The sequence below is a fragment of the Monodelphis domestica genome, chromosome 7 (assembly GCF_027887165.1).
Source record: "Monodelphis domestica isolate mMonDom1 chromosome 7, mMonDom1.pri, whole genome shotgun sequence".
Taxonomy (NCBI): Eukaryota; Metazoa; Chordata; class Mammalia; order Didelphimorphia; family Didelphidae; genus Monodelphis; species Monodelphis domestica.
Window position 1 is genome coordinate 143,972,989 of NC_077233.1, and position 25,804 is coordinate 143,998,792.

Sequence of the window (25,804 nt, forward strand, 5' to 3'; positions counted from 1 at the left end):
CATGAGTGAAGAAAAGAAAGAAGGCCGAGCTGAAGAGTACTGGAAGGCAATACAACAAAGTTGGAAAGATAAGAGTCAGGCCAGGTTATATAGGGCTCTAAAAGCTAGAAAGAAGGGTTTATATATTATCCTAGAGACAACGGAAAGTGGTTGATTAGGCCATATTTGCACTTAGGAAAAATTACTTTGGCAGCAATGTGTAGGAAGGATTGAAGTAGGGAGACACATAAAGCAAGAAGACTAATTAGAAAGCTATTGCAGCAACCCAAGTAACAGATGATGAGGGCTTAACTAAAGCAAAGCTATATAAGTGTAAAGGAGGGAGCAACTGTGAGAAATGTTGGCAACTGATGCAATTTACAAACCTGAGATACCAGAAGGATGACAGTTCCTTTGACAGAAATACGGAAGTTTAGAAGAAGAGAGGGTTTGGAAGGAAAGATAATGAGTTGCTTTAGACATAATGAATTTAAGATATTCAATTTGAAGTGGTAAAATTGGCAACTAATCATCTGGGACTCAAATCCAGATGAAAGATAAAGGCTAACTATACAGAAATGAGTCGTTATGGAGATAACATGAACAAGTTGTATATAGCTCTTGAAGGTTTTCAAAGCATTTTACGAAGATTATCTTATTTTATTTTCACAATTCTGGAGATAGGTGCTACTATTTCCCCCATTTTTATAGATAAGGAAACTATCAGGCAGGGTTAAGTGACTTGTCTAGAGTCACATAGCTAGTAAGTGTCCGAGACTGTATTTGAACTTAGATTTTCCTGACTCTAGCTCTAGTACTCTAACCACCAATCCACTTTGTTGCTTGATAAATACCTAAGTTCCTCAAGAGTGGAGATTATTTCATATTTTTATCTTTGGATCCCCAGTACTTAGCATAATGCTTCGCATATAGTAGCTGCTTAATAAATGTTTGCAGATCAATATAGTACTCATATTGGAGTTTCCAAATCCAATCTCACCTGAGATTTTCTTTATCCTTAAATAATATATAGGCTATATCTTCATGTGTTATATCTACAAACCTGTCCCCATACCCCAATAGAATGTAAGCTGCTTGGAACAGGCACTGTATTATTTTAAAATCTTTGTATTTTTAGTGAACTTAATAAATGTCTAAGTCTACTGAATTCATAAGCCTCATTAGGTCCTTGTTCCATCTATTTATCTAAAAATGAAAATGTTTTTTCACATTTATTAATCATTTTATAACTCACAAAAAAAAAACCCTCCCCACAACCATACTGTGATATGGGCAATGAAAATATTATCATCTGTTTTACAGATGAGGAAACTGAGGATCAGAGAGGTTATATAACTTGTCCATAGTCATGTAGCTAGTTAGTGACGGGGCTGGGAATCAAAACCTTATGACTCCAAACCCTATGTTCTTTCCAGTGACACAGTGAGCCTCAAGTGAGACCTGGCCTCTTCCATTTCGTTAGCCATAATGCTTCCTTTGGAGAAGGCTGGGCTACAAGTGCTGTCCTTCTTCCTATTTGTAGCTATTTCTAGTCTTTCTGACCAAAGGGAAAGAAGAATCACATCCTGAGCCTTCCCCAGAGGCCATAAGGCAACTGGTGTGTGCAGAATCTAGACTTAAATGGGAACAGGGATCAAGCTTTCTCTGGGTAGTCATACTGGCTTATATTTAAACAAATATCTTAGGTAAGTCTAAGTTTAGTATTTGGCTTTGAGGACTTGAGTTGGGATTGTATCACTGAAGAACATTTGCAGGGGTAGCTAAGTGGCTCAGTGGATAGAACACCAGGCTGGAAGACAGGAGGTCCTGGGTTCAAATTTGACCGTAGACACTTACGATTCTTAGTATCAATGCTAAGACAGAAATGCTTAAAAAATAAAGAAAGAAAGAACACTTGCAGACTCTCAAACATCAGTACCCGGGCATCGTGCCTGACAGCTAAAGTAGAAATTTCTTCTGGGTGGCCCAGCCAGTGCTGCTGGTAGCCTGAGTGCAGGTCTTCCACTACAACCACACATCCACAAGTATAGGCAAAAAAGCCTGTATGGAGAGACAGAAAAGTAGGAAATCATTACTAGTGAAGATAGTGATTAAGTTCAAAGGAAATGGCTCCCTCTCTACCTTAAATTTAATTTTAAACAATTTCCTGAAGGTATACAACAGCTCAATCTTGCCAAATCCATAGTATCCCCCAGCAATTACAAAATAATCATCAAATAATACTTATGCAACGTTTTATAGTTGGTAAAGCTCTTTCTTTATCTCATTTCAACTTCACAACTACAAGGTTGGTCCTATTACCCCCTTCACCATTATCTCCATTTTACAGATGAGGAAAAAAACATTAATAAGAGAAATGAAAATAAAAATAACTAAGAGGTTTCATTTCATACCCAAAAAATTGGTAAAAGTGAGAAAATTCAATGTTGGAGAAATGGTGGAGAATGTGGAGAAAGAGGTACAGCTCTCCTAACAGTTTACATCAATATACTAGTAGCAGAAAATAATTTGGAATTATGCTAAAAATGTGACTAAAAGGTCCATAAGATCCATACCCTTTGACCCAGAGATCCCTGTGAGGCATATATCCTAAGTGAGTCAAAGAGAAAAAGATCTCATGTACACTGGAATATTCATAGCAGCATTTTTTGCAGAAGTAAAGAACTGGAAACAAAATGGGTACCAATCAATTGGGGAATGACTGAATAAAATAAAATACGGGATTGTAATGGAATATTTCTGTGCCAAAACAAATGATGACTATGAACAGATCTTGGAGAATATGCTAAGATTTAAATGAATTGATAAAGAATAAGCAAAACCAATGACTAAAAATACACAATGGAAAAAAGCCCCAAACCCAGAAATGGAACACTGGTTAATTCTAATAGCCAAGCCTGATCCTTGAGAAGAGATGGAAAAAAAAAATGAACCATCTGCCCTTTGGAGAACACTGTTCAGAAAACAGTGTTTTGAAGAAGAAACATCAGTTCCATGCAGTCATGGTAGTGTCAAAAACTCTGACCTATTTAAGTAATTTAAAAAATCCCAGGCAGTAACAATACTAGATTATACTGAGAAAGCTGCTTCCAATGCATTAATTCTTCAACAGGTAGCAGTTAGTTCTCAACACCAAACTGAATTCAGGAAAGAGTCCCAGATTATACTTGTGATATTGTTTCCTTACTTCCACTTTTCTAACACCAGGCCCATTTTTTTCCAGGCTGCTCTCTACCTGTATCTGGTCTCCAGACCATGTTCCCCCGGCCATTTCCATTATAACCCACAACAGCTTTCAACCTCAAATGCTTATGGTTGTTTTTTGGGAAGGAGATTTTCTGAAAGACAATAAAAATCACATTTAGAAGACAAAGTATATACAAGACCTACTTGTATTTCAGGCAAATGCATGCATATGTACAGGCACACATGCACACACACTCATACCCCTCTTCCTTGTTAGCATACACACATAAACTCATGCACAATTCAACATATGCTTATTAAGTTCCCTAATATGTGGACTTTGTGCTATATACTAGGGAGGTGCAGAGATGGAATTAAGACAATTTCCTGCTTCAGACACTTCCTAAGCTGTGTTAGCCCAAGAGTCCTTAAAGGCTCTTCTGCCTTGGAATCAAAACTTAGTATATAACTCCTTTCCTTCGACCTCAGCCACTTCCTAGCTGTGTGACCCTGGGCAAGTCACTTGACCCCCATTGCCTAGCCCTTACCACTCTTCTGCCTTGGAGCCAATACACAGTATTGACTCCAAGACAGAAGGTAAGGGTTTTATTTAAAAAAAAAAAACAACTTAGTATAGATTCTAAGACAGAAGCTAAGGGTTTAAAAAAAGACATAATTCCTGCTCCCAAAGAGTTTATAGTCTAATAAACACACAAACGTGGATCACAATTAATACAACTAGAAAAAATGGTATGTAAAAGATTCAAAGAGAGATTGCTTCTATCTGGGGGGAACAAAGAAAGATATCAGAGAAATGTTAGCAAAGTTAGGCCTTATAAGAAAGGAAGTAATTTAAGAGGGCAGGAACTATGCCTTCATATCCCAGTGCCGTACATTTCACCATTTCATAATATAATCACTCAATTTATGTTTGCTAGATGAATTAATAGGTAGAGGTGGGATAAGGAAAAGTTCATTCCAGATGTGGGGTAGGGTAAAGTAAAGTAAAGGCTCAAGGGAAGAGAGGGAATGACAAAATCGAGAAGCAATGAATGGCCTTCCTCTTGATAGAGAAATGGAGGAACTACAGATGTGGAACCACTGTTATGTGGTATCCAGCATGGCTGACATGTCCACAAGTTTTGCCTAACTCTTTTTGTTTATTGAAAGAAAAGGTTTTATTTGGGGTGTGGAGAGGACTATATATCAGGAAATAACTTAAAACAAAAAGCAAGTATTTTTAAAATACTTTTTAAAAGGCTAAAACAGTAAGAAGACCAGTTTGGCTAGAGTATGAAGTTCATAAAGGGATTAATGCAAGATAAAGTTGGAAAGGTAAGTTAAAAGCAGATGGTAAAAGGTCTTAAATGACAGTTTAAGGAGCACAGACTGTACTCAGTATGATAAAGGAAATCTTTGAAAGTTTATGAGCAAAGAGGAATACAACTAACCTTGTTCATTAGGGAAATTAAAGGGAATGGCTAAGTATGAAAGCCAGACTGGAGGGAAAAAACTAAAAGACCAGAACACCAGCCAGGAGACCATGGTCATAAGCTATAAAGAAGTGACAAAGACCTGACCTAGAGGAATTGTGGAGGTGGAAAGGAAGGGAAAGAATGAAAAGACATTTGCAGAAGTAGAATGAAAAGGACTTGGTGACTGAATGGATATGGGAGTGAGGGAAATGGAAACACATATGACCTGAATGTTAGGACACAATGATAGGGTCTTGGGAGGGAAGAGAGCTAGGACAGGAATCAAGAAATTCAGTTCAATTAATAACTTATTCTGTGACCTGTAAGAAAGAAGTTACAAAAGGAGAGAAAAAATCAGATCCAGCAATGCAAAGGAAGACCTCAAGCAGGGAAGGGCAAGGAAGACTCAAGATTCCAGAAAGGAACAGATAAGCTGGGAGAATTCAAAAAACTAATTTTTTCTCTCCTTTTGTAACTTCTCTCTTATAGACCATAACCAATCATTTAACTTCTCTGGGTCTCTATCCCTTTACTCAAGTCCCTCAGGTTATTCTTACCTTGGGAAGAGTAGACACTTTATATCGAGCAATAAAATGTCTGTAGGAATCAGGGCGAACATTGTTCTGGGGTTCCACAATCTTGCCATTGCCAGTATCTACCAAAAGACAAATAGTAGGTACAGGATCAAAGTCTGGCCATTCTCTTTCAGTCTCTCTAGCCCCTCCATGGGAAAACAAGTTTTAACTGGAAAGTTTCTTAGTTGGTACTGAGGAGCCATAAAATCACAATCAGTGATATTGGAGTGGTTTACACCAGTAGCAGCAAACTCAAATAGAAATAGATCTTTGAGGGCAATAATTAACACTTAGAAAATCACAAATTAAGGGGGCAGCTGGTTAGATCAGTGGATTGAGAGCCAGGCCTAGAGATGGGAGGTCTTAGATTCAAATCTGGCCTCAGACACTTCCCAGCTGTGTAACCCTGGGCAAATCACTTAACCCTCTTTGCCTAGCCCTTACCACTCTTCTGCTTTGGAACCAATACACAGTATTGATTCCAAGACAGAAGGTAAGGGTTAAAAAAAAAAGAAAATCACAAATTAGCATTATCTATGTTGTGCTGTATTTGTATTTATTTTGTTCAACATTTCCCCATTACATTCTAATCTACTTCCATTGGCACTTGGAAGTTTTGCAGGCACAAGTTTGATACCTTTAATCTATATGGTAGTAATGTGCACCAAGGTGCCCAAAAGGGAAAAAAAGTAAGCAAACAGACTAGGACAATGATGGCAACTCACTATTCTATAGCATTTTTTGATTGGTCAGATTATTCCCATTTTATAAGCAAAGAAACTGAGGCTCAGAGAATCTGTATTTGCCTATAGTCACACAGCTAGTGAGTGATATGCCTGAGACTTGAATAGATCTTCTGAGTCCAAACCCAGTGCTCTTCCCACTAAACTATGATGCTTCTCATATGACAGATAAATTCATACATTAATTAGATAATGAATCCCAATTAATCAAAAGCTGACTTTTGCCAACCATGACAATGTTTTGGAGCTATTTCATCACTGAATAGCAAGATCCCCTAAAGACTAGAAGAAAGATGCTAAACTTACCACTTGAGGGGCAAGAAGTAAATCTGAACACCACTGACCTAATTTGGTCTTCCCAGGGCCACTTGTATTCTCATCTACTTTCTTTTCAATATATGGGTCAGAAGTTTTTTGAGTCATTCTCAAAATATGGTCTTTTAAACAGGTACCTTCATCATCAGACTCTGAAAAAACATCTGTAAAAGAAGAGGCCAGATAAAAGCAGGAGGCCATTACACACACATGTGCAAATCACAGGTAGTGTCTAGAACAGCTGTGGAAATTATCACCACCACCACATTTATCACAAATATTTGAAAATGGAGAAGGAAAGTGAATGAGATACATCCAGATCTTAATCTCCTTTTGGACAAACTTTTTTTTTTTTAATACTTCCTATATAACCTTTGTCCTAGGAACACGAGCACTCAGTTGCGCCTTTTTATATTTTGGGGAAAAGATGAACAATGAAGCTACCATTTGATGAATGAATCTTTAAGTAGAAACCATAAGCTTTCCCCTCCCTAGAAGATCACAACTATCTTCACCATGCTTTTTCCCAGGGGGCATAGCGCTAATATCCAGATGAGGTGGGGAGGCCAGAGATGGCATAGGTATTAACTGACGAGGTATTCCATTGGTTATAGAGGCTGCATCTCTAGTCTTCTCAATTTTTGGTCCTGGGAACAGAAAAGGCCACAGATCACATAGATCATGGGGAATTCAAAGGCACCAATAGAATAACCCCCCCCCCCCAACCTTCTTAGACACTATGTTCCTGGCCCTAATATTGTGAAAATGGACTTTTCTTTTTATAGTCTTTCTTAGAATGCTGACAAATAGAGCTAAATCGAGAAAAGGAAAACTTCAGGATATTCAGTTATAAAGCTGGAGAGGGAAGGCTAATAAAGGATTGGTTTGTAGGGCATAAATATGCCCTTCTCTGTGTAGGCATCTTACTAAGACACAGAAGAGTTACCTACTCCAGAGAGTTACCATTTCAAATTTATCTTGTAGCACCGATAAAAAACTAGTATCTAACAGTAGAATTGCATAAAGGCTAGACAGTTGGATTTGAAATGAAGATGATCTGAGTCCAGACCTGCCTCTGGCCTTATGATCATCAGCAAGGTACTCAACTGTGCCTCAGTTTCCTCATCTATAAAATTAAGGGATGGGGAGCTGGTGATCTATAAGGCCCCTTCTGGCTTTTATGACCTTTGGTTTCTGGCCAAAGAGACAAATTCCCTGACCAATATGCGAATATACTCTTCATTTCTTTCAACATGGTCTAAAGAAATCTGTAGTCCTTATCACTAAGTAAAGGGGAACAACTCACCAGTATCAAGAGAGGGAGAAGATTCTATAGACCAATGGACACTGAAAAGGTAATAAAAGAAAAGATGTCATTACAAAGTAATTCAATGGATAGGAAAGGAAAGAAAGTGGAAATGAAGTTTTCCTCCCTAAGTAAGTTTATAGAAAGTACAGATCTTTTACCTGGCCTTAGATGTCTTCTCAGGAGAAGCTAAAAAGTCCCAGATAAAGATGGCATCTCCAATACTGATGATTTGCTGCTGATCAGGAGTAAAAGCCACTCCCTGCACTGGCTCAGAATGGCCAATAAATGCCTGAAAGATAGAATGGTGGCTGCACACATGGAAAGACTCCAGAGATCAAGAGGTTTCATCACTATAATTCCTAGTCTCAAGTTAGCTGTGCTATCTATATATAACCTTGGGCAAATAATCTTTCTAAGTTTCAAGCATTCTATCTGTAAAAGGGAGAAAACCTCTTGGCTCTCCTCTCTAAATAGTTCAAGGGGGTGCTATGAAGATGCAAGTAAAAAAGTACTCTGAGCTCCTAGACATGGCAACACATACTGTTAATACTAGCCTTGACAAAGCCAAATTGATAAAATAACAGCTATTTCAATAAAAGTTTTCATAAAAATAGCTGGAGCTGACAGGAAGATCATAGATAAAACTGATATCACCTCTTTATTGTCCCTCTTTTCCCTCTGTCACAATTCTCAGCCTGTTATCCTCCCCATTAAATTTTTTTAATTGTACAAGGCACTCCCATCAGGATCCCAAGCATGTCCCAAGGAGGAGCAGGCAGGCAGCCTGACTCCCGGACAATTCTCTGATCTACATTCATCACACTAGATAAACAAGCACAGTTGCAAATGTGCTTGACAAAAATACTGATTTCAAGTCCAATATGAGGGCTCTACCTAACACCCAGTCACTCCAAACAACAGATTCCCCTCGAAATAAGTTGTGCAGTCCCAGTGGGACTAAAAGTCCTGGGATTAAAATATGGTACTGAGCAGCAATTCAATGATCCAAAACATTTCTGAGGGACTTATGAGAAAGAACGTTATCCACATCCGGAGAAAGAACTGTGGGAGCAGAAACACAGAAGAAAAAAACTGCTTGATCACATGAGTTGATGGGGATATCACTGGGGATGTGAACTCTAAAAGATCACCCTAGTGTAAATATTTATAATATGGAAATAGGTCTTGATCAATGACATGTGTAAAACCCTGTGGAACTGCGCATGGGCTATAATAGGAGGGGTTGGGGGGAGGGGAGGGAAAGAACATGAATCATGTAACCATGGAAAAATTTTCTTAATCAATGAAATAAAATTAATATTGAAAAAACATATGGTACTGGGAAGTCTAGAGGTTGAGGAAGGAGGGGAGGCTAAGATCAAAAAACATTAAGATTCCTGTCATCCTTTGCACATTATTGTCTCCTGTCTGAAAGTGGTTTGGTGACAAAGATAAGTACTACTGCTTTCTCTCATGCCCCTCTCCTAAAATACCTGGAAGCTGGTTCGGAATTTCATCTGAAAGTCCCACACTTTGATGGCCCGGTCCCCAGCCGTCAGGAGAAATTGAGCATCTTCACTTAGAGCCAATGCAGAGCAGGCTACTTGGTGAACATTAGATAACTAGAATGAGAATAATATTACTCAGAGAACAGAAGGAAGAGAACTAGAAAGGGGAAGAAGTAGGATAAAAAGGCTCAATTTTTGAAGAGAAAAAAATTAATTCCATAAACATTTATTAAGCACCCACTCTGTGTTAGGCACTGTCTTATAACAGTCTTTGCCCTCAAGGAATTCACAATCTAATGGGGGGGGGGGAGAGAAGAAAACAAATTATTATATACAAATAAGCTATGTACAGGATAAAGAAGAAATAATTAAGAGGAAAGGCAGCAGAATTAAGAGGGTTAGGGAAGGCTTCTTATAGCAGGTGGGATTTTAGTTGGGATGGAAAGGGTGGTCTGCAGGCAGAGTTGAAGAGGGAGAGCATTCCAGGCAAGGGAGACAGCCAGGGAAAATGCCCAGACTTTAGAAATGGAATGCCTTGTTTGTGGAAAAGCTAAGAGAACAGTATCACTGAATTGAAGAGTATATGTTGGAGAAAAAAGTATAAGACCAGAAAGGAGAAGACTAAGTTATGAAGGGCTTTGAATGCCAAGGAAAGCATTATGTATTTGATTCTGGAGGTGAGAGGAAGCCACTGGAGTTTACTGAGTAGGGAAGTGACATGGTTAGATCTGCATTTCTAGAAAATCATTGTAGTAGCCAAATGGAGAATAGATTGGAAGAGGGGAGAAATTTGAGGCAGGCAAATTCACTATCAGGACTCTTCACTTAAAGCCAATGCATAGAAAGCTACTTGCTCAACATTAGATAGCTAGAATGAGAAATGGAATTTCTTTCTGACCCTAAAGCTGGTGTCTGGATTTGTTGCTGAGGTCTGGACAAGTCATTAAACATATCTACTTGGAAAATAATCATGTTAATTGATTAAAGTAAATATTAATTTATTATGACACAACAGAAAGAGTTCTAGACCAGAAGTCAGAAGATGTGGACTCAAGACATGTTTCCATCTTTATTAGCTGTGTGATCTTGGGCAAATCACTTCATTGATATGATGTCTTTATTTGTAAAACCAGTAAATACTTGAACTCCCTATCTCATGGGATTAGTATGAGGCTGAAATGAGACAATGTTTTGAGAACTACAAAATGCTAAATAAATGGAAGTTACTATTATGAACTATGTGCTTATAAACTATATGTATGACAAATACACTACCTTTCATCACTCTAAATTTCTTTAGCCTCTAGGTACTTTATAGAACAAAGAATATGAATATTAGAGAGCATAGAAGGCTCATAAAACCCCTCAAGATAACAAGGAAGAAGAGGATTATGCTCTAGAAATTCTAATGCTAATTAAGTATATTGAGATTTATTCAATTCCCTTATTTCTTAGGTTTAAGTCAATTTATATGTCACTGGGTTACAAAAGTCAAAATCAACACTGAATATGAAGGATACAGAAAGCAATTACAACAGCTCTAACTCAACCTACTTAAACAAGCTGTTAACTCTGAAAAAATGGGAATTGGAAACTGGAAATAGACTCTGAGTATCACCCTTTTTAAGAGAAGTTTAATCAATGTAAAGCAAGTTGTCACAGTAAGGCAGTTCCAAAAGTGCAGAAATCACAGTCAGTCATTGTTTATCTATTTGCCAACTTGAGAAACAAGAGCAACAAAGGCTTACCATCTAAGTTCATATGTAAAACATCACAAAGAAAAAAGGTAGAGATGACAAGTTCATTTTATAAGATAACGAGTAACAATAAAGAAGAAAATTATGAAGCTCAACTAAGTCAGATAATTCCAAGAACATTTGTAAATGAAACTGGAAAGACAGCAAAATGGAGGTAAGATGAAATCAATTTGCCACCATTTCTATAATGTTTTCATCAGTGATGCCTGTAAAAACACTGTATTTGGATTCAAAACACATCAGTACCTGATGAGTAACTGAGGCAACACAATTTAAAAAGCATTAAGGGGTGATTTTCAAGATTAAATGGAAAAAATTACATATGGTTTCATTACCAAAAAATGTAACTGAGAAGCAAATATCAATCTACATACTTTCATCATCATTATAAAATCTTTATGAAAAATGGTTGAGTATATGTACCTTGGGTATTTGAAGAAAATAGGAAAAAAGAATAATCAAGCTTTTCTACATGATGTTCTGAAGCAAAACACTTACTAAACTGACTAAAACATATAGAGTACAAATAAGATGTATAGAGAATGTACATTATTTATTGTTTGTTAATGACCAAAGTAGCATTTGATTCAGGAGGTTAAAATGAAGCCTTAGAGATTCTTCTCTGATAAACCTTGTATCACAAATACATTAAGAACATAAAATCCCAGATAACTTTGTTAAAAAAAATTTGATTATCATATCAAGCAAGGGAAGACATATACTGACCAAAGGTATTTGTGGCCCTAATGATTATATAATCTCCTATACACAGTACAAAGGGAAGATATAATACCTATGTATGATAAGGTTCTCTGTTTGCAAATATTATACACATTGCATCAAGTCCCCAAAACTTCACCACTTTTCTGAATGAGACTCATGATCACTCAGAAATATCCTAACAGACTACATCAGTGAAACCAAATGAATGAAGAATGCCTAATTGCTCAGATGATGAGACAGAGATGAATGGTTAACCTAGTGAGTTGCTTCATCAGTATGTGTACTTGAACAGGTATTACAAATGGATAATGATTGGATCTTGAAATGAAAAAGAAGAGAATGATCTGAATGTAGGAAGTTAGAGGCTATTTTTAATATTCTTAAATTGCTGCTCCCTTAAAAACCCATTTTTAATACCAATATTCTCCCAGTGAAGCCATGTGTTTATGAGTCATAGAACACCATAATTTATGACAAATCAAATTTCAGGTAACCTAAAAGGGCCACAGAAACACAGTGGGTTTAGGTGGGCCATAATGGGTCACTAACAAGACTCATGCGGGTGGAGGGCAGCTGGGTGGCTCCATGGATTGAGAGTCAGGCCTGGAGACGGAGGTCCTAGGTTCAAATCTGGCCTCAGACACTTCCTAGCTGGGTGACCCTGGGCAAGTCACTTAACTCCCATTGCCTAGCCCTTACCACTCTTCTGCTTTAGAACTAATACAAAGTATTGATAAGATGGAAGTTAAGAGTTTATTTAAAAAAAAAAAAAGGCATGCAAGAAGTGACATGAAACATGCCAGGTACATATATAATCAAAAAAAGGAGTTGGGTCACTTTACCCATGGGTCACTTTACCACCCAGAAAAAGGATAGACAAACTGTTTGGTAGTAAATGTTAAAATTCCTAGGAGAAGGTTTCCAGCATGTCAGACAGATCATCTTTTAATAAATTATAGGAATACCTGGAAAAGCATCACATGTGGAAGGAAGTAAGCAGTAAAGCAATTCACATGATCATGGCAATAATGTAAAGGAAAACAACAATGAAAGATTTCAGAACCCTAATGAATACAATGTCCAATTTTGACTTCAAGAACTAATGATAGAGTATCCCTCCTGCTTGCTTTGATACAAATGTAGAAGGAAGGCTACATTTTCAGACATGGTCAATATGTTATTTTGGTTTCCTTGATTATACTTTTTGTAAGGAAGCGTTCCTATGAAGAGAAAGTCACTGACAGGTAGCGGGGTGGGGAAGGAGGGGGGAAGCAATCAATAATTTCTTTTAAAGAAAAAAAAAAGAATTATAGGATATGGTATAGACGTGTTCTAACATGCACTAGAAGAGAGAATACCCACACAAATGACATCACAGAGCATATAATATCAAAATGGAATTCAAGAGGGTAAGAGAGTTACTGGAGGAATTCTTCATTCTTTGATCTGCTGTTAGACTGTTAGACTGACACGTTGTGAGTGAAAAGTTGGCTCTTAACTGCTGAACTTTTCTGGAAAAAAAAAACAAACTATCCTCTGGAGAGACCTACTCTTGAGAGACACTTCCCAGGTCCACAGCTTTGCCAAGGCTGGCTGAAACTAATTCTCCCTGCCCAGAAGGGCCAGGAGTAAATTACTTAGTGCTCAGGCTAGATATCTTACCTTATCCTCTCTCTGATTTCTTGCTTCACTCTTTCTACATTTTGTAAATAAATTGTAAAAAAGTTCTCTTTGGAATTAAATTCCTGGCAACCACACTCTTAAAATATAAAATCCAACCCTTTTAAAAATAATCCCCTTGGGGGCAGCTGGGTAGCTCAGTGGACTGAGAGCCAGACCTAGAGATGAGAGGTCCTAGGTTCAAATCTGGCCTCAGAGACTTCCCAGCTGTGTGACCCTGAGCAAGTCACTTGACCCCCATTGCCTAGCCCTTACCACTCTTCTGCCTTGGAGCCAATACACAGTATTGACACCAAGATGGAAGGTAAGGGTTTAAAAAAAATAACCCCCTTTCCCCCCTTTCAAAGCTAAGTGGTTCAGTGGATAAGAGAGCCAGGTCTGAAGATAAGAGACCTTGGGTTCAAATCTGGATTGAGATACTTCCTAGTTCGGTGATCCTGGGTTAAGTCACTTAACTCCAACTGCCTAGCCTTACCACTCTTCTGCCTTGGAACCAATACTTAGTGTTGATTCTATGACAGAAAGAAAGGTTTTTTTAAAAATAAAGGCAGATCTTCTCCCCACCCCCCTTTATAAGGGATGCTCACTTGGGCAGAGGACAGAAGTTATTTTTAAAAATGAATGTGATATCAAAACTAACAGCACCAATAAAATCAAGATAAAATAAACAAACAAAAACAATTTTCCCCCCTTTGGGGGAACCTATCTTCTACTAGGAATGCACAAATATATTAACAGTAACCAAATTTTCAGAGTAACCTTTGAAGAAGCATGAAGAAATTCTCACCTGTCGGTTCAAGCAACCAGTTTTGACATCAAGCACCAGGACTTTGTTGGAAGAAGTAGATACTAGCAAATGGCCACTTGATACAGGGGCAAAACAAATGTCCAATGCAGAGTCTAGGTTGGTGCTTTCTAAGTCCAGGATACTGATATCAATCCGAAGTAGCTTAGAAACAGAAAATGATACACAGTAACCTTGGTAACAACAAATCCCCAGAGCTCCCAATATAATTAGAATAAAGCATCTTCTTCATTCAGATCAGGAAAAGGACAGGAATGCTATAGATGAATTGTTTCCCTTGTAACATGCTATATGGGCATTCATAAAGGGATCACCAAGAGGTAAGGTCGTGGGCATCACTGCCTCTCACACGCCTTCTTCCTTTCCCTAAGGTTTTGGAAATAATTACCTGGAACTAGTACAAACAGAGCAAGAAGAACAAGAACAGGAATCCAAATGGTTGACCATTTATTATAAGGTTCAACCATTCTACTATACTGCCTCAGAGACAAAGGAGGAATGTGCAAGATTTCTCTCCCAGCTTTGAGAAATTCTCTTCATACCAACCCAAATGCTTCCCATTCTGAGTTACCTCATCTAAGGAGGAAGCATCCATAATGGTCACTGTATATTTGGAAGGGCCCACAAAGGCCAGGAGACAGCTATTTCCATTGACAGCCAGGATATTGGAGCCCAATTCAGAATCTTGGCAGACCACATTACCTACCCATGAAACAAAAAAGAGAGCTGAAGAGCAATTGTGAGGGCATTAATGTCCAATCCTTATGCTTTGCCTTTTATCCAGTTCTAAGACACTAAGTGTCTTAATAAGTATTAATTATCTAACTAGGTCTAGCCAATAGTATTTGCAAGATAAACTTTGGTGCTGCCCAGTTTTAATCCTCCTCCCAAAGCCAAAAAACTTCCCTTCTCTGAAGAAGTATTCTTAGGCATTTGTACAAATAACAGTTAAACACAATGCCAATGACCTTTAATACTAAAAACCTAAATACTACTAAATTCAGGTTTCAGCAATTTTGGATATGGGCAAGGGAGATAAATTAAACTAGTGCTCAGATGACAGGCTGCCTAGAGAAGTTTGTTTTATTGGGGGTGAACAGAGAAAGTCAAATGTAAAGCTGACAGACCTAGAAAAACAGTTCATACAGCCACCTGGCCCTCAGAGGAAATCCTAGATTATCATGGACCCAAATCTACAGAGATAACACTGGCCACTGGGAAAAAGTAAGTTTGGAAAGAAAGGAGTAAGGTAAATGACAAGCCTTACTCAGCACTCTGAGGACATAGTACTTTTTGGAGGAGCAGTTATAAAGAGCCAGGGTCCCCTGGGAGCAGGAACTATACATGAAGTTGCCATCTGGTGACACTGCTAAGCCCGTGATTGCTCCTCGATGCCTCCTGTATAATATACAAAACAAGGTCCATGACTTAAGTGACAGGAAATCCCATGAGGCACAGCACCTAATCAATGCAGTGCTGACCGACCTATCCATTTATTTGTTCATGCTAGGAATCCCCATCCAGAACTCACCCTCAGTAACTGAGAGAAGGGTTTCCAATGTGCTTCATGGGAAGATTCTGACTGAGAATAGGATCTTAGATGACCACTGAGTGGCTACCCTCAAGGTTGCTAAAGTGGTAGCTAGGATCAGAGCTGGGAAAAGGGTCTTCTAAAACTTCCCTTCCCTCTCAAAGGAGGATGATCAAAACCTAGGGATGGTTCCCTTGCAAGTAGAACAAGGAACTTCTAAGGGGATTACACACACACACACACACAATCTATATATGGGTAGATAGATAGCCAGACAGATAGATTATAATCTAAAGAAATAGGAAGTAGGCATGAAAAGTGGCAGAGAGCCAAGAAAAAAGTTTAGTTGCACAGGTGGAACACTGACTGGGTTATCCTGTCATACAACTCCAATACCTCCTACTAAAAGAAGTATTCCAGTTTCTTGCTAACATGTTTGGAAGAAAGAAAGGGATCATAGCCCTAGCTAGAATCTACAGAAAAATAGTCCTGCATACCTGATTTTAAGTTTATCTACAAAAATAACATGGACACATCCTCAGAAGACCCTCGCCCAAAATAAATCTCACCATCAGCAGCCTAGAGCCCACAGCTAAGTCATTCTGAGTCATGAGACACTCCCACTAAGATATCCATCACCTGTTACATTGGTACTAGAAGAGCTCTAGAATACTTAGGCCACATACTTGTATTCCACTAAGAGATCGGATTCAACCAAGCTAAAGGATCTCACTATCCCATTGCTGAAGCCACAGACAAAGATCTGCTGTGTGGGGTGAAAGGTTACAGCACAAGGTGTCTCTTCAGTAGTAGTGAAATCATAGAGCTGGAAATAGGAAAGATCCAAGGCAGAATAATTAAGATACACATATAAATTCTGCAACAACCAATATCCTATTACAACATCCTAAGCCTTCTATCATACATCAGAAACCCAGGCCCACATTAAATCAGGTAAAAAGATATAAAGAATAAATATTTTTCCAGAAGAACTAAATTCTATCTCTAACAGAGAGATTTGGGACTACTAAAAAAATGAAGTATGCCCATGGCTAAATAAGCCAGGTGTATTAAACATCCCATGTCAAATACAATCCACATTGTCTAGAGTTAGTCACACTAAAGCCTGTAGGCTTTCTTTTCTTCATATAAATATTCCTATTTTAGCACAGGCTAGAAACTTTTTCTACCTGCTGCATGGTCACCAAGTCCCATATTCGTATGGTGTTGTCCTGAGAGACAGTGGCCAGTTGTTTCCGGTGTCCTTCTATAGCAAATGCTAGAATCAAATCAGCATGCGAGCGTACAAGAGTGTTATATCTTCGGGACTGGATCTCCAAGAAACCCAGATTCCCAGTGGAGGTTGTGGACAGGACTCGAAGCCCATCTGGACTAATGCAGACTGATTTGACTGCTCCCTCATGTTCTGAGAGGGAGAAGAGGGAAAGATGGAAAACAAAGATGAAAATAGGTAGAATCTTCCCTATATTTCTACTGACTAGGAAAACTGGTGACTAAATGTGACTGATATTAGATTGTGAATAGAACTAAGGATTGGATCGAGTGAGTTCATCTGCTGATGTCATATTCAGTTTTGTTCCTGACCCTCAAGCCTCATGTAATGAAAAAAGGCAATGCAACTGGAGGAAGAAAACCTGGGCGAGAGGCTGAGCCCTGCCATTTACTAGTTATGTTATCTCCAGCAAGTTGCTTCACCTCTAAGTCTCAGCTCTTTCTTTTGTAAGACAAGAATAGTAATTCTCCCCCACTGTCCATCAGATGACTAATAAAAATAAAGTAATATTAATAGAGCCTTTTCCCCCTAGAAAGTGCATTTTAAACTCTATTTCACAGTCAAATATTATCTCAGGATTACAGATGAGGGAGCTAAGATTTAAAAAGATTAAGTGATTTCAAGAGAATCCAACTAGAAAACAGCAACATTCAAACCTGACTCTAGCACGTGCTCTCTCTCTCTCTCACTCTCTCTCTCTCTCCCTCTCTCTCTCTCTCAATCCTTACCTTCTGTCTTAAGAATTGCTATTAAAGGGGCAACTAGGTGGCTCAGTGGATAGAGTCTAGAGACGGAGGGTCCTGGGTTCAAATTTGACCTCAGACTTTCTAGCTGTGTGACCCTGGACAAGTCATTTATCCCCAGCTACCTAGCCCTTACTGCTTTTCTGCCTTAGAATCAATATTGATTCTAAGACAGAAGGTAAGGGTTTAAAAAGAAAAAAGAAAAGAATACATAAGTGTCATTCTAAAACATAAGAGCAGAAAGGGCTAAGAAAATTGGGTTAAGTAGCTGCCCAAGATCACACAGCTTGGAAGTGGTTTGAGGACAGATTTCAACACAAGTCCTCCAGATCTTACATTCTATCCACTGTACTAACCTAGCTCCCCTCACCAAGGCTCTCTTAATGAAGGGTTGTCCCTCCCAGCTAAATGAGATTAAAAGAAGTCACTCACCTGCCTCCAAAAAGACAGATGAAAAGTCCAGAGGCCAGAGCCGCAGATAGCCATCCTCAGAGCCCATGGCACAGAAAGTGGAAGAAATACTGATGCTATTGATGGCAATGCCTGGGCCTAAAAGTGAAAATCAGTTTGTATAAATCACCATATATGGCCATGAAGCACTATGTCTCAGGTACTTTTTTTATAATTTGATTGAAAATAAGAGAAAAACATGAAGTAAATTGTTCAGTCTTCCTTCTCTTTGTAAGAAAATTTCCTACTACCAGAGACTACTAGGCTAAGGGTCTGGTTGGTGGTAGCCGTCTTAGGGGACTATTTCCCACATAAAAGTTCCAGAATGTCCCATTATTGAAGTTCAAACTCCTTTCTCCATAAAGAACATAGATTTAGAGGTAGAAGTCACCTCAGTCATCTGGTCTAACCCCTTCATTTTATAGATTGAGGGAGATAGGGCCCAGAATCACCCAGAAAATAAATGGTAGTCAGGACTTAACCCTAAGCCCCTTGACTCAATATCCAATCTTCTTTCTTCTTCATAAGAGTTGGTGACACCTGACACTTCCTATAGTAAAGGTGACTGGGTGCTAACAACCTAGAAGAGTATGACTTTGGTAAAATCTCACACCACTGCTTCTCCAATTTTTACATAACAGGGATTGTACCAATAACTGTAATAGCAAGAATAGCTTCCTAGCACCCCTAGATCCTGCCCTAACTTTCTCTCCCTTCAATATTTCAATATCCTAGGATACTGGGCTGCATTTGGCCAAAATAATAACACAGAAGGTAAACAATGTAAAAAGGCACTTTCCCACTATTCAAGGACACATATGAATCCTCCAACACATACACAAGGAGCTTAGGGTCTATTGCTCCTGGCCAAGAATAGAGTCAGATCTTTTAATCATGTCAGACCATAATGCAGAATGCAAAAGAAACCGAAAACCCTAGTATTCATCTTGGTCCAAGACCCTCATTTTCCATCTAATCTAGCAAATCAACTCCATTCTGCACCTTAATCATTACTTAACCATTACTCTCAACCCCACTATATGAATAGGCTTCAGCACAGCTTGCCTTGGAGGCAAGTATTCATTCTTAGCATCATAGACCATTAGAAATGGAAAAGGCTTTGTCATGTTACTCCAGGCAACTAAACTGCAGCAAAAAATACTAATGTGTACCTGAGTTGAATGTCTTCTCTTTCCGCTGCATAAGTTGAGTTTGTGAAGGAAGGAGTCGTCGGGCATTTTGGATAGTAACATTCTTGTAGTTGATTTCTAGAATATGACCACTCCGGCTACAGACAAAGCTGAAAGTCACAGAACAATGAGCTGAAAGAGTTAAGATAGTGGAGACTCCCACCCTCCAAATGGACAGGGAACAGATTAACTGGCAGGTATGATGGATTGAAACCTTTAAATCCTTGTGAAGTTTCATGAGAGAAGAGGCTTAGGTAACTGGGACTTTCTGTTTCTGTAAAGGACTGGGCTTTAAAGCACAACAGGAATAGGGACAAGTGGTATGTTCACCCTGGCATTGCTGTGGGCTTTCTTCCATCATCTGAACTCTGACATACTCCAGGGCACTGAGCAGGAAATAGATTCATTTGCCCTTTAGCAGGTTCTAAGAGCCAGCAGGGTCAGCAGGGCACCTTTCCCCCTCTAGTAGGAGTGAGGCAGAATTCTTACAGAGTCCGCTCCTCAGGTTCTCGATTGGCGACATGCCCCTCTTCAAAGGCAAGATCTGTGAACTCCAGAGCATGGTATTCTCCCAAATTTACTGGACACGAGCGCAGGGTGCCACCTCGAATCCGCCACAGTCTGATGTTGTCTCGGCCACATGACACCATCCTATTATACACAATCCCAAGGAGGAAAGCAGCAGAGGGAATTCTCATTCATTGTTTCCCAAGGAACATTCTAGAGTAATGCTATTGATAAAAATGTCTAGATTTCAATTATGACTGGTAATATTGGAGAAAGAAGATCGGTCAATTAGTCAGAAGGCCTGGGTACAAAGTCTAGCTTTGCCACTTACTGTAAATCACTTCAGCTTTTTAAGCCTCAGGCTCCTCATCTGTAAAATGGAGATAATGGTATCTATATCTCATAGGACTGCTATGAGGTTATAACATGATATAGAACCAGGAATTAATATTATAGGCTGATAATCCACAGACTGTTCTCTGTTCCTCCCTGACTATTTGTCACTGCACTACTTATTAGAATCTCTATTAGATGGTGAACAAATTCTATAAAATGATGAAAACCACTCTAGACAATCTGGATAGTGGTTCTGGCAAAAAGCTAAAACTAAAGACTCAATTCTCATGCTCTTCTGACCTCTACCACCATGGATAATTAAAATGGGGCTTTAGTGGATGCAGAAGGAGCTGGGCTGAAAGCTTTTCAGTATAGCCTCATGGATAAATGGCCCCACTGCCAGTTTCCCATCATTAAAATGCTTCTCCTCCCTCCTCATTACCTGGTATCATCAAAAAATGCAATCTTCAAGGCCTGGATGTCCACATCTGTGTGTGCCTTCGCAAGGACAGTCACCTCCCCTCCGTGGCTTATGGAGGCTGTGTTCCACACCACCACCATCTATAGCAGATCATCAGCATAAGTATCTTTACAGTACTGACCTGACATCAGGGTCATCAAAAAAAAAACATCTCCCAGAATGGAGGCAGCTTACTAGGACTCAGGAATACTCCACTCCACTCCTTAAATCAGCACTAATGGAGCTGGGTCCCTATTTCTGGATGGTACCCAGTAAGTCAGGTCCTTTCTTCAAATGACTTTGAGGCCAATCCAAAGTAGCACTAGCTCCAATGATATTTTCTTTACATAAAAGATTCATGTTTCTAATTCTGTGAAAATTACTACATTTTCAATTTATAAATTAATGTCTAGGAATAAGAGCAACTATAAACTCTGAGATAACATCTGAATCATGAAGTCCCATTATATCTAATTAATTATAACACTAAATATAAAATATTGTTACCGTCTTTCCATGTCTATCCTTTCCAACGCCACAGAGGATAGCCCCACTGTAGGAAAAGCTGAAAATGGAGAAAACATGCTGCTATCCCAGCCAGTCTGCTATCCTGGGATTACTTAAAAGTCATATACATCACTGGGAGTAATCAGAACAAAAATGAAACAAACCCAGAAATCCTCCTTTCCAAAAAACTTAGCCACCTACCTGAGGAAACATATGGAGTGAATATGAGTTTTAAATATTGACAGGCATTTTCCTGTCTCAAAATTCCAAAGTCGTACCATACTCAGGGGACCCATCTGTGATGAAGCCAGCAGAGTGCTGTTCCCATTAAATGCCAGGGAAGAAACCTACAAGAAACATCAGCTGTTGGCAGAATACATCTAATGAAAACACTCTTAAGGAAGAAAAGGGAATCCACAGTGAGGTATTTATCACAATTAGTTTAGTGGTATAACTATTTCAAATCTCCATAGTCTAAGAAATGACAAGATGCAAGGAGTCATCTCTGATCTATTCCCCAGCACAACAATTATAAAGCTATAATGCATGCCTCTTTCTTTGGATCTGAAAAAGCCAACTTTTCAGAAAGGAACAGAGCTTACCTTATCTGTATGACCAATAAAGAAGCGCTGCTTTCCAGTCTCAATTATCAAAGCAACAATTACAGCATGACAAGGATAAACCAAATACGAACTATCCTTAGACCACAGAGCCTACAGCATATGGGTCAAGCACAAGAGAAAAAAAGTCAAGTCATAAAAAGAGTCAAAACTAGGGAATTTCATAACTACCTATATCGATCTACCAAAAATCTTGACATACCACCAAAGTGGCAGGTTAAACAAAAGTATGAAATCAGGCAAATATGGCTAGGATACCCACTATCTCATACAACATACAAATTAATGGGTAATATTGATTAAAGAGTAGTCATTTCTCTTAAGACCACTTACAGGGGTATAGCTGGGTAGCTCAGTGGATTGAGAGCCAGGCCTAGAGACAGGGGGTCCTAGGTTCAAATCTGACCTCAGACACTTCCTAGCTGTGTGACCTTGGGCAAGTCACTTAACCCTCATTGCCTACTCCTTACTACTCTTCTGCCTTGGAACCAACACACAGTATTGATTCCAAGATGGAAGGTAAGGGTTTAAAAAAAATACATTTTAAAATAAAGAACACTTACAGAGTGCATTTCTTTAAACACAATGGGTACTCAATCTGAGGATCACTTCTGAGGTTGAGTACACAAAGAATTTAAGTCAAGATACAGAGTCTCAAGGAATCAAGAAATAACATCTAAGAAGGAAACAGCTTCCAAAGGGACAGCTTTTAATTCAGTGATGCAGTCAAAATCTCTAATTTAAGAGTTCTACTTTAAAGGTCTTCTTACTACAAAGGTATTTAACTTTTTTTTTTAATTTTGAGTTCCAAATTCCCTCTCTCCAGCCCATCCCACAGCCATTGGGAAAAAAAGCAATATGATTCCCATTATGTATGTAAAGTCATGAAAAATATGTTTCTATTAAAGGTACTTTTTCATAGTATAAGGGATATCTAAAATAAGGTCCATTTCATGACCAGACATGAATTTGCTCTTGAAAATATTTTAAAATTCAACCCAAACCCCTGTTCACTGACCCATTTGGTGCTGCAGCCTCCAAAGCCAATTACTGCCTTTAACTTCAGGATCGGGTCAGGGAGGAGACACTAAAACAAATACACACACACATATCAAGATCTAAAATGTTATACCACTTTCATCTTTACCCATTGGCAGGCCTACAACTGCCTGGACAACATTGAACCTTTTCCACTCCCTTAAGCAAGTGTGTGCTTTCATGGGGTAGTGGGAGATGTGTTACAACACCCAACCAATATGGAAGCTGACTTGTTCTTGTGACTCTGAGGATTAAAAAACCTTCTCTAATGAGGGAGCCATACAAAATGGTTCCCATAGCCCAAGAAGGAGTCTGAATGCTACTCTTCACTCTTCACCCTAGATTACAAGCTGATATTGGTATAGTTTACATTCACATCTCTAAAGACCAATTTCATTTCAGGGTAGGACCCAACCCCCAAAGGTTTTGCAAAACATTGGTTTAGCATGAAAGGAAGGAGCTCTTTCCTTACTCTGTGCTGAGAGGAACTCTTGGCAGAAATGGTCACTGATTTGGTCAGCCTTGGGCTTGAAATCTGGATAAGAAAGGGAAAATGACAGATATGACAGATATGAACTACAGAGAAATTAACACTATCTATGACAATCTTACGAAAGCAAAAGATCAGACCTTGGAAGAGAGGGGGCAAGTGCTCCATATACAAGACAGATATCAGAGAGATGATCATGTACCAGTTACACAGATATCTCTTCTGAGGCCTATGAACTTCCCACTGGCCCACATACTTTTCTATATCTTGAAACCAAAAACATAAACTCTCAGAAGAAGTATTACTTGTTCTGGATAACTTTTCTGGAGGCTACTATGGGACATCTAACTCTTCAACAGAATATCTAAACTGTCTTCCATGGAAAAGCTCACTGGATGTCCAGTTGCTCTCAGTGCTATGTTGAAAACCCAAACTCTTGACAAAATGTGATAAAAACTTCTACCATTTCAGTACATGGCACTTACCTCACCCAAGCCAGGGTCTTCAAGGATAGTGGGCTCCTTGCCCAATTTGTGAACATACACATCAATGCCACTATCATTTGCTGCACATGTGACAGTAGCATCTCCACCAGCTAGAACTCCTTTTCTGCAGCCCTTCTGACCCCTGAGGTATGAGGTTTCCAGATGCCCAGAGGTCAAGTTTACCTCAGGGATAGATTTCTGTCCTGAAGGAGCCTGATGTGACCTCTGAGTTAAAAAAAAAATCATTAACCAATGATCTTACCTTAATGGTTCTCCCAGGTTCCAAGAACCAACAAAATCAGAAGAAAAAATAACAATAATTCTTTTGGAGACCAAGTACCAGAAAAGAGGACAAAGAAAATTGATACTCACAGCCATGGGACTGGTTATCTGCTGGTTGAGCAACACTCTGTCTTGGATGGCTTTGCTGACAGTCACTGGCTGTGGAAGCTGCTGGATAGATTCCTGAGGTCCTAAGGTAGGAAAGCAAAGGTTGTGGTCTGAGTCCAGTTAAGAAGAATTGGTCAGAAAAGGAGAAGAATGGATTATCTGAAGGCTAAGATACCATCGAAGCACCATGGCTGGCTTGTTTAGAGAAGGATAAAGCAGACTAGCTCAAAATCATAAAGTGCAAAAAAACTTACCAAAAATCAGAGTTGTCTACAAATTGAATCAGCTACAACCAAGGTAGAGAATTCCCTGTTTGAGCAGATACTGATAACTTATGGTTGAGGAAGTTATAGGGAAGATTCATGCGTCAGCTACAAGTCAGTCTAGATGATGACCTCCATAGTCTCTTAAAGTCTGAAATTTTACAGTCCTAATAGCCAGAATAACTTCATTACTCTAGGCAGAATAACCTCATTCTTTATCAACTGTGCCAATCTCACCTAATACATCTTACTCACTTTCCCTAGCTTATGTACCTCTTACCTGATGTATGAGAGAGAGAGCTTTTCTGAATAGGGTCACTGGGCATTTGGAAGTCATCAGTAGGAAACCTTGAATAAGGCAAAAGGAAAGTCATTTTTCTTGTAGAATAATTGTCAGTGTGGTCTATCGGCCCCTGGGGGTCTCTGAGACCCTTTCAGAGAGTTCACAAGGTCAAAGCTATTTTCATAATAGTACTAGAAATATTTTTGCTTATGAAAATATTTTTCCCTTTTCCAATTACATATCTGATTAAGACTGGATTTCCTTTACATATTTCAGCCAAAATAACATATTACAACAGATTAAATACAAAAGCAGATATGAGAATCCAGCTGTCTTCTATTAGTGCAAATATTCAAGAGATTTACAAAAAGTAAAACACTGCATCCTTTTCACTAATTTTTCTTATGGACTATAGCTATTTTTCATTTAAAATGTTATTTATGTTAACATGTGATAGATTTGTTATTGTTAATTTAAATGAATAGTTTTAAATTTTATCAGTTTTAATCTCTAACATAGTAAATATCTATAGATATAACCCACATGAACAAAAGCTATTTGGGGTTCTCAGTTTTTAAGAGTTTGTGAAAAGAATCCTAAAACCAAAAAGTTTGAGAATCTATGTTCTAATATATTACTTATGCATTCCTATAATATCCCCAGCAGAGAGAGAGAAGAATGTGCTAGACTAGGGAAGATGGTACTATTTCCACAAAGGACCATAAGATGATTCTCTGATAAAATAAGCAGTTCATGCTTGGAAGCAGTAAGATATATACCTGATAAACACATAACGATCATGCCATTTCTCCCCTTTTGGAACAGGAAACGCCATTTCTCGAGGCATGGCATTGAGAGCCAGTTTGGCCTGTCGGACTTGTGAGACAGTGACACCTATCCATGGATAGAAAGAAAAAAAAGAATATCTGGTTACATAGACTGGCTTACAATTCCACCTAGTGTAGGGCTTCTAAGTAGTTTAGGGGATAGAGTGCCAGACCGGGAGACAAGAAGTCCTGGGTTCCCAGTAGTGTGATCCTGGGCAAGTCATTTAACCCCAGTAGCCTAGCCCTTACTGTTCTTCCTTGGAACCAATACTTAGTATCAATTCTAAGACAGTTTTATTTAAAAAAAATAAAAC

The 25,804-nt window shown here is 38.8% G+C and overlaps 1 protein-coding gene across 6 annotated transcripts in view; it reads right to left on the reverse strand.

Moving 5' to 3' along the window:
- Window positions 1–25,804, reverse strand: part of WDR90 (WD repeat domain 90) — a 58,336-nt gene that overhangs the window by 23,189 nt on the left and 9,343 nt on the right. For all 6 annotated transcript variants that reach the window (XR_008913548.1, XR_008913549.1, XM_007499215.3 and 3 more), the window contains 26 exons: window positions 25,443–25,557; window positions 24,661–24,728; window positions 24,100–24,200; window positions 23,728–23,952; window positions 23,225–23,287; window positions 22,733–22,801; window positions 21,697–21,807; window positions 21,296–21,441; window positions 21,095–21,152; window positions 20,570–20,688; window positions 19,774–19,935; window positions 19,267–19,394; window positions 18,077–18,193; window positions 16,798–17,033; window positions 16,294–16,433; window positions 15,344–15,474; window positions 14,648–14,778; window positions 14,059–14,220; window positions 9,097–9,225; window positions 7,762–7,892; window positions 7,601–7,641; window positions 6,810–6,941; window positions 6,324–6,458; window positions 5,219–5,316; window positions 3,236–3,338; window positions 1,919–2,040 (listed from right to left, as the gene is read on the reverse strand). Coding sequence is in view for 4 of the 6 variants with exons in the window: in XM_007499215.3 (XP_007499277.1) it covers window positions 1,919–2,040; window positions 3,236–3,338; window positions 5,219–5,316; window positions 6,324–6,458; window positions 6,810–6,941; window positions 7,601–7,641; window positions 7,762–7,892; window positions 9,097–9,225; window positions 14,059–14,220; window positions 14,648–14,778; window positions 15,344–15,474; window positions 16,294–16,433; window positions 16,798–17,033; window positions 18,077–18,193; window positions 19,267–19,394; window positions 19,774–19,935; window positions 20,570–20,688; window positions 21,095–21,152; window positions 21,296–21,441; window positions 21,697–21,807; window positions 22,733–22,801; window positions 23,225–23,287; window positions 23,728–23,952; window positions 24,100–24,200; window positions 24,661–24,728; window positions 25,443–25,557 (3,173 nt within the window). In the remaining 2 variants the exon portion in view is untranslated. The remainder of the gene's footprint in view (window positions 1–1,918; window positions 2,041–3,235; window positions 3,339–5,218; window positions 5,317–6,323; window positions 6,459–6,809; window positions 6,942–7,600; window positions 7,642–7,761; window positions 7,893–9,096; window positions 9,226–14,058; window positions 14,221–14,647; window positions 14,779–15,343; window positions 15,475–16,293; window positions 16,434–16,797; window positions 17,034–18,076; window positions 18,194–19,266; window positions 19,395–19,773; window positions 19,936–20,569; window positions 20,689–21,094; window positions 21,153–21,295; window positions 21,442–21,696; window positions 21,808–22,732; window positions 22,802–23,224; window positions 23,288–23,727; window positions 23,953–24,099; window positions 24,201–24,660; window positions 24,729–25,442; window positions 25,558–25,804) is intronic.